At 32.6% G+C, this 9,600-nt stretch overlaps 1 protein-coding gene across 2 annotated transcripts; it reads right to left on the bottom strand.

Moving 5' to 3' along the window:
• Positions 1-242: 242 nt before the first annotated feature.
• On the bottom strand, positions 243-1,457 carry LOC149204227 (pathogenesis-related 5 protein Cup a 3-like). 2 transcript variants are annotated; one of them, XM_089393245.1, is made up of 3 exons: positions 1,321-1,457; positions 447-1,218; positions 243-412 (listed from the first exon to the last, which is right to left on the bottom strand). In XM_089393245.1, the coding sequence occupies exons 1-2, from the start codon at positions 1,394-1,396 to the stop codon at positions 494-496; spliced, it is 801 nt and encodes a 266-aa protein (XP_089249371.1). In that variant the 5' UTR covers positions 1,397-1,457; the 3' UTR covers positions 243-412; positions 447-493. The 2 variants fall into 2 exon arrangements, with proteins under 2 accessions (XP_089249371.1, XP_089249370.1); XM_089393244.1 differs by having other exon boundaries at positions 243-1,218.
• Between the last annotated feature and the right edge of the window lie 8,143 nt (positions 1,458-9,600).

Here is a 9,600-nt window from a genome sequence, read left to right as displayed (position 1 = left end):
ATGAAGTGACTATGCATCTTGTCTTGATGACTGATGATTAACCACACTAGATAGTCCGAAAAGCGTAGGCAAAAAACTTTAATGTGTTTAGCACCGAAAAATTTGTTAACCATCATAATAATTATGATTAAAAAACTTAAGTTTGGAAATTATATATATAGTGAGAATGAAATACAGAGTTTTTCATCAGAGGAATGCTCTCATTTTCTTTATGAATTCATAGATATTACTTAACTTCCATTTTCTTTATGAATTCATAGATATTACTTAACTTCCAATAAAAGTGGGCTGAAATATATTTTTTTTAAATCACTGCATCTCAATTGTAACAATCACTTCAATAACCTCTTCTTTCTGGGATAGAACTTTGTGAATACACTGGTATTCGTTATTACATGGAAATGAGTTTATTCTGGGTAGAACTTTGTGAATACACTGGTATTCGTTATTACATGGAAATGAGTTTATTTATGAAATGGATTTAATGGCATCATCAAGGGCAGAAGACAATTTTGTAGTTTGCACCAGAAGCACATGTGAACGTGCTTGAAGTATCATCCTTTGCATAGCTGTAGGCCTGTGGGCATTGATCCTTGAATATTTTGGAATAGTTGGTAGGAGAGCAATTGTCCACGTAGTCCCCAGTGCAGCAGTATTGAGGGGTGTTGAAAGCTACACAGGCGCTGTTGCATCCATCAGTCACTTTCAGTTCTGCAGGGCAGACGGTATTTACGTTGCTGCTACAGGTGGGTGCTGTGCAAGAAGCGTCGGAGGGAGTTAGGGAGAGAGGGACATTGAAACCATCAATTACGGAGATGTCATAGATGTCATAGTAATCTTGATTGTTGCGAATGGGGGCAACAGTATATTCAACCAGCATTCTAGGAGGCTGTACCGAGAGTGTACAGCTGAGCACGCCACCGCAATCATGATTGTTGCTCCCACTCAGAGTATATTCAACCAGCGTTGTAGGAGGCTGTCCCATGAGTGTACAGCTGAGCACGCCACCGCAGTCACCAGTGCTGCAGCTTCCTTTACCAGAGGCATCGAAGGAGCATCCCGTACGTCCCCAAAATCTGCCTGCACTTGTCCCTGCGGGCACATCAACACTCCATGATTGCCCCTGCCTCAGCGCTTGACCGCCACCGACGGGAATTCCTGCGGCCCATACCGTGTATGGACACTGGTTCTGGATCACAAACGTTGCACCCGTAGCTCCTGCACTTACCAAAGCAAACAATTATTTATTTATGATAGGTACTCACCAAAACAAACAAATATGATAGGTACATAAAATACAGTCGAGGGATTACACCTTACCTTGAACATAGAGATTAAATATTAATGCTAGTGTTGCTGTAACATAAACCGAAACTGCCAATGTTCTTGCCCCCATTGCAACGGCCACCGGGAAGTAATTAAACACAACTACAAAACAGCGCAACACAAGGAAGGAATTGCAGTTGAGCTTATTTCATGCTTGTATATCACAGGTGAGACTCTATATATAGGCGAGGGTAGCTAGCCAAAACTTGATCTTAGCGTACCGTATAATGCACGAAAGTCATATCAACTTCTAGATGTTCAAGGCCGCTTTAAACCAGCGATCACAAATATCCGACGAAATTCTTATTCTATCTGACTGACTATGTGGAAAATTTTACTAAGAAAAAGATTAAGTTAAAATGTGTGATGTACAATAAGCCACGGCAATAGTTACTGAATAAGCTATTGTTTAGTCTAGAAAACACAAGGCGCAGAGGGCACGAGGAAATTTCGGAAGAAAAAACAAACCTCAGAGAGCGTCATGTACAGATGGAGTCGTAGTTTCCAGGAATATTTCCGAATACGATTAAAGAATTCATTTTGATTTTTTTAACAAATTCCAAAATATGTTTAAAACATACCGTGAAATTAAAATTAAAATTAACACATCCCAAAAGCTTCCGCGTCATCCTCAAACCGGCGATCACGACCTCTGTGCGAGGGGGTTTTTCCAATATACGCCAAGACATTGTAAATTTGATGAGAAGCCAGTGTGAAAGATTGGATAGAAAGGGTGATAATTGGGTGGAGAGATGAAGAAAATTCGTGGGCGTGCTGTATGAATTCAATAAAAAAGTTTTATTGAAAAGAGACATGCGCTGACTTGGTGGTCGTCGACAAGACAGTCGGTAGTCTTCGACTAACAGAAAATGCTGCATACAACGATTCTCCCATGTGAAAAAATCGTGTCTTCCACTATTTGATGAGATGAAAGTAGGTGCGCAGAATTCCTTCGGTTGCGTTGCGTTGGTTTGTTGGTTGACGCTGTGGGTGGAGAAAGATGGGGACTGTGAAAAGAAATATCAGTGTGTTCTCTCGTTTACCGCTCTGTCATTTTTGAACGGGTATAGGCTCTCGAAAGTTGAAAGAAAATAAAAAATTGCAAATGGCCAGTTAGGGGAATTCTTTAAAAATTTGGTTGCAACGTGTCCATCCAGCCGATCAACCTCCATCATACTAAACCACTTTTTTGGACGACAATACAGATCTTCATTACTAAATTGGACATTTTGCAGCAATATATTAACACTAAGCCATTTACATGGTTGATTTTAGTATTAAGGTTTTATTATTAAGAATTTAGTACGTGATGATTTTTTCCATAGAGTTTGGTATATTATTTATTTTCAATAATATTTTATTAAAATATTTTTTTCCAAATTATATATATATGTCAAATCTATTTAAATTTAATTTTTATTTATTGATTTGTCAATATTTAATTAAAAATTTATTTATTCTAAATAAAAAACATTATTGTTAAATTAAATATTTATTTAGTCAAATTTAGAGGTTTAATTATTCAAAGCTTTATATTTATTTAAATATTTAATTAGTGCTAGTATATTTATTGTTTAGTCATAGATTTAGAAGTTTAATTATTGAAAGCTTGATATTTATTTAAATATTTAATGAATCCTAGCATATTTATTGTTTAGTCATATATTTAAATTTAAATATATTATGTTTACTTAGTCCAAAGAAATTAGATAATTATGTATTTAGGAAGTCAATTTTAAGGTCTTCATTCATTAAGTATAATATTTTTTAATATTTATTCGAAATTAGCTATTAAACTATTACTGTACAAAAATTAACTCTCTTCATTCATATTTAATGTGTTGCCATGATGCTACTCTGCAGATGATTGATAATATTTTTTAATATTTAGTTAAAACTAGCTATTAAATTATTACTCTCCAAAAATTAATTTTTTTCATTGCTATTTAATCTATTGTAATGACGTGACTATGCATCTTGTCTTGATGACTGATGATTAACCAGATAGTTCGAAAAGCGTAGGCAAAAAAATCTAATGTGTTTAGCACTGAAAAATTTATTAACAATCATCATTATGATAAAAAACTTTAAATTTGGAAATTATATATACAGTGAGAATGAAATACAGAACAGAGTTTTTCATCAGAGGAATGCTCTCATTTTCTTTATGAATTCATAGATATTACTTAACTTCCAATAAAAAGAAGATAATCGTTTTAGATTTTCGTTATTCTATTGAAATTAGTTGATGCAATTTTTAGCGAGATTGATAACATTTTTTATTTAAATTGTATTTTAATACATAAATAAATTTAACATATTAAAAATACTTCAATTATTTAATTTTTACCAAAAAAACATATAATTTTAAACTTTAAAATTTTATAGATTCCAAATAAAATTTAATAAATGGACAAGATGAAAGAAAAAAGAGGAGCAAAAAACTCAAAACATAAAACATCTAGATTAGATTATTTTACAGCTCAAATAGGAGTAAGGAATAAATAGGTAAGGAAAAATAGGAGTAAGGCGAGGACATAAATCAGCAGTGAATGAAGATAGTGATCATAAGATAATGGTAAAGATGATTACGTTGAGGTGGAAAAACTTATCTACATAAGAAGATTTAAGATTTATTTAATAAAGAAAAATATGGAAAAAATTGTCTACATAAAAAGATTTATGATTTATTTAATAAAGAAAAATATTATAAGATAGATAATTTAAAAGAAAATGTTTTTTATTTTTAATATTATTAAATTAATTGAAATTGATCCATATTTAATTTTATTATAGAGTTATTATTAATGTTTATTTTTATCTTAATATTAATCCAGAAAAATGTTTTTTATTTTTAAAATTGAAATGATTGTTTCTCTATAATATTTTAGTTTTTTTTTATCTCTAAAGTTTTATTGCCCCACAACTTTTTCTCAAATTTTCATATAATAATAAGTTTAATACTATCTATGTTTTGCAAAATAATGTCCTTTATTTCTTATTTGTTTAACTAGAATTGGATATTGTTATGCCATCCCCTATAATTATATAGAGAATATTATATAATAGTAAAAGTGTTCAAAATGTAGGAAAAAGGTGTTGAGAATATAACATATAAATTTGATAAAATAAATTAGAAGTAATATATTTTTAATAAATTATTTTATTTAAAAAAATAATAATATAAAAATATATATAATTATATGATAATAGTTACCCTGCAAACTAGACTTTGAATGCCCCAGTCATCGTTGTCATTTTTCCTAATACTAAACTCCTCATCGGCCATGGTTGACATTGTAGAAGGGAGTTGCACTCCTTCTTATAGCAAGGTTGTTGCAAGAGAAAAATGAACTTGCTAGCCCTCATTCTCAAACCACCAAATCTTGAAATGATTGTTAGGAAAATAATTAAAAGTGTTCCTCTTCACAAGCTTCAACAATATGAAGATCTCTTAGGAGTTTCCTTGCCAAGGCAACCATACATCCAAAGTTTGATGTGCACTCCAATCATACTAGGAAGTACATTCAATACATGAGGATTCACACCCTAATCGTCATATTCCTTTACATCTAACCCTCAAAAAAGGTGCTCTCCTACTCGATCTAGAAAAAATTGAAGGCTAAGGGGCAGATAAATCTAGAACTTGACACAAAAGGATTTTTTACCATTGCCTTAACTAATATAAAAGACCATATGAGAGTATTTGAAAACCGCTCCTATTTCTTTAACTCTACAGGACTATATCTTAGGTTTTGAATGGAAAAATTTGTCCGAGACAAAAATATTTCATGGTAGCCCCATTTTAGATTCAAATGTACTTCTTGCCTAGGGAATTCTAAGATATGGAGATATTAGTCGATATCAGTAATGCCCTAGGAAACTCCGTTAAGGATTGTACACCATGAAACAAGGCAGGTATATCTCATTCATTCGTATCTTTGTTTATAGGACCGTTTTAGAACCCCTTGCCAATTCGATGGATATCTGCTATTAAGATGATCTCTCAAAGCAGAGTTCGGGTTATGAACATACATAGTTCTATTGAAGAAGATGCAACAAATATGACTATCTATAAAATAATTCTCCCCTACTTGCTCCTAAGCCTACTTCGGCCCCACCCTAGTCATTGACCAAGATAGCCTCTCTAAACCGATAAACTTTCTCAAGGCCCCAAGTCCCCACTAGCAAAATTACACTATGGAAAAACCCTGGCTACTAGCAAAAATATTAATCCCCTGAAAAACCTCGAAATCCTAGCTCCATCAATGAATCCCCTTACTTTCAAGGTTGACGTGTTGCACTCAAGCACTTCCACAAATCGTATCAAGGTTCCTCAAGCTTAGTCATCAAAACCCTTAAATCCTTAATCTCAAGAACCACCAAAGCTAGTGACCAAATTGGTGTTCACTAATGAATTGAATGAGCATATGGAATTGGATGCTCTAAACCCTGCCAACATTTGTAGTGCATGGAAATACATGGATCCAAGTTAAATTCTAGGGCATAATGTCAAAATATTAAGGAGAGTCATTCTCAATTCTAGGAACAAGCTTTAAAAGGCATCAATAGGCCAAAAACACTCTAGTCCACTAGGTGTTGATATAATCTCTAAAGGAAACATCAATTCCACATAAGGATGAGAAGAAAAAGGGTAGAGAGAGCAACCATAAAATCTTAGAAGAATTAGGGGATATTCTTGTCAACTCAAGAGGAATCAAGTTGATCTCATAGGTGTATCCCTCCTTCGATCCCTCTCCTCCATTAAGATCATCTCCTGGAATATTAGAAGCCTTAATTGCAGGGGAAAACATAGGATCCTAAAAAAGAAATGGATCTTGGAACATCCAAATTTCATGATGATTTAGGAAACCAAAACGTCCTCTGAAGCTTTTAATAAAATGATAAACAAATGGCGTCATGGTTTCCAATCATTAGGACTATATGCTCAAGGTCAATCTAGAGGTTTAGATATCATGTGGAACTCACAAGATGTGTTTATCCTCAACATGTTTGCTTTTAGAAATATTACCATCCAATTCCATCTCATTGGATCATCGAAGCATTGTTTCCTCTCAAATCTCTATGACCCCTCCCTTCTTAGAGACAAATCTTACTTCTTTAGTTCAATAAAAAAGTCCAATCTTCTTCTTTGCCTAGTATTCCTAGATCTTGGGAGGGAATTTTAGTCTAACAAAATTTCTTGAGGAAAAGAAGGGTGGTATCTTAAAACTTAAAGAAAAATCCAACTTGCTTGAGGACGTTATGGCCTCCTTTTATTTGGTAGAGCTCGACAACATCAACCATGTTTATGCTTGGAATAAATATAGAAGGGGTTCTCAACAAATACCTTCAAAGAGTGGCCAATTCCACATTTGTCAAAATATCATGGAAAGGGACGTTTTCATGAAAGCCTCCATCCCTCCGAGTCATGGATCAGATCAATAACTTATTAAACTTAATGTTGAAATCAAATATCATCTCATAAATACACCCTTTCACCTAGAACGATTTTGGCTTCAACATTTATACTTCCAAACAAATGTCAAAGATTGGTGGGATGAACTAGCTAACCTTAATGACTTAGTTATGTTTTGTCTTCATAAAAGAATGAGACACATCAAAATTCAACTTAAAACATGGAATAAGGAGAAATTTGGTAATATCCTACAAGGAAAGTAGAAGCTATTTAGTTATAAGGCACAATGGAATGGATATTATTTAATTATCAGGCGCAATAATGATCCTGATACAACTAACTTAGTTGAAATTTGTCTTACCTCCACTTTCTTCAGCTTTGAAGGGGAATTTTATGAACAAACTTGTGGTGTTGCCGTTTTCCCCTGTTTTGGTTGGTTTGTTCACGAAAGGATTTGAATCTAAGGCATTGTCCTCTGCTCTATTCCAACCAAAATTGTGCAAAAGATTTGTGGATGACACTTGCATCATCTGGTCCCATGGTCAAGAAAGGTTGGACCTATTTTTCCAGCATCTTAGCAATCAATCGAGTTCCATTAAGTTTACTATGGAATGTGAAATCAGTGAGTGTCTGCCTTTCCTTGATGTCTTTACTTCTAAAGAAGAGGATGGTTCTTTCACCCATCACTCTTTCAGAAGAAAACTCACACAGAGAAATATCTTAATGCTAAATCCCATGATTTGCTTACTCAAAATCTAGGTGTTCTCAACACCCTAACCACTAGGTCATTAAGAGTTTATGGATGAAAAGCACCTCGATGAATAAAAACACATCCCTTGAATGTTTTCAATAGTAATGGTTATGGTAAGAACTAGTGTCTTAAAGATTTCCTTAAAGACAAAAAATGTCCTATGATTAAGAAGGATCTCAGGGATAGGTTTTCATGGGTGCATCTTTCGTTTATCCAAGGGACCACTGATAAAATTGCAAGGATTTTGAGGAAAGATAAAGTCCCCTCGACCTTTAAGCCCCTAAATACCATTAAGATCTCGCTAAGTTCTGTGAAGGACCATGTGGACCCCAAGAATATGAATGGTGTTTATCGCATCCCTTGTTCATGTAGGACTCCCTACATTGGTGAGACTTGCCACTCTATAAATGAAAGCATTCATGAGCATGCAACACACATAAAACTTGGGAGGACACGTTCTTTGGTTTTTGTTGAACATACGGAAAAGACTAAACATCATATATGTATTAAGGACACTCAGGTCATTGCTCGAATTGATTATTTCCATCACTGTAAGTTTAGAGAAGCTATAGAAATTAAAAGAAGACCTAGTAATCTAACAAAGAAAATGGTTAGAAGATTAGTAGTTGTTGGGTCTCTTCCTTATCCTCCTAATTCTAATTTTTATTTATTTAATTATTTGATTATCTATCTTTCCATTTATTTATTCACTATTATCATTGATATTATTATTATTATTATTGTTATTATTATATTTTATTTTTAATATCTTAACTTAATTTAAGAGAATCATGCCCCAGAAATAGAATAGAATAAAGCCATATGCAGACTAAAAGCCCGAAGGGGAATACATGGCTAGCCATCCTTATTCCCTTCCTCTAACCCTTCTACCTGCTCATAATAACTCAAAGGCAGTTTTCTTTGCTTGCGTCTATCCGTATTCTTAAGACAGGAGATGTGGGATCTAACAACCGTAAATGAAGAGATTTTGCGACTGGACCACTGCACCCTATGGAAACGGACCCTATGGAAGAACCGAACACTCGAACCCTAGGGAGACCCACACCCTAACCCTATGGAATCAAAAAGATCCACACACGCACCCAATAATACAATGTTGTGCATGATCGTCATTATAATAATATTTGGGTAGATTTTAATTTTAATTTCTTAACTTATTTAAATGAGAATATTTGTGTAAAGTTGTATAGTTTTTTTCCAAATTATATATATTGGTCAAATCTATTTAAATTTAATTTTCATTTATTGATTTGTCAATATTTAATTAAAAAATTATTTATTCTAAATAAAAAACATTATTGTTAAATTAAATATTTATTTAGTCAAATTTAGAGGTTTAATTATTCAAAGCTTTATATTTATTTAAATATTTAGTTAGTCCTAGCATATTTATTGTTTAGTCCTAGATTTAGAGGTTTAATTATTCAAAGCTTGATATGAATCCTAGCATATTTATTGTTTAGTCATATATTTAAATTTAAATATATTATATTATTGTTTAGTCATATATTTAAATTTAAATATATTATATTTACCTAGTCAAAAGAAATTAGATAATTATTTATTTAGGAAATCAATTCTAAGTATCTATTTGTTTGAACTTTTATAAGGGATCAATCATATTTAACAGAATCCTTTTGGTGCTAAAAAAATCTTTAAATTGATTAAAATTAATATTTATTTTTTAGTCAAAAATAGTTAAGGTCTTCATTCATTAATTATAATATTTTTTAATATTTAGTGGAAATTAGCTATTAAACTATCACTGTACAAAATTAACTCTCTTCATTCCTATTTAATGTGTAACTATCACTGTACAAAATTAACTCTCTTCATTCCTATTTAATGTGTTGCCATGATGCCACTCTGCATTTTGTCCAGATGATTAATAATATTTTTTAATATTTAGTTAAAACTAGCTATTAAATTATTACTGTCCAAAAATTAATTCTTTTGATTCCTATTTAATCTATTGTCATGACGTGACTCTGCATCTTGTCTTGATGACGGATGATTAACCACACTAGATAGTTTGAAAAGTGTGGGCAAAAAACTCTGATGTGTTTAGCACCGAAAAATGCGT

Source organism: Pinus tabuliformis, chromosome 1_2, assembly GCF_031772625.1.
Source record: "Pinus tabuliformis cultivar Carrire ecotype Pingquan chromosome 1_2, CPIR1, whole genome shotgun sequence".
Classification (NCBI taxonomy): Eukaryota; Viridiplantae; Streptophyta; class Pinopsida; order Pinales; family Pinaceae; genus Pinus; species Pinus tabuliformis.
The sequence above is the reverse complement of the archived record's forward strand: the minus strand, read 5'-3'. Positions and strand labels throughout refer to the sequence as shown.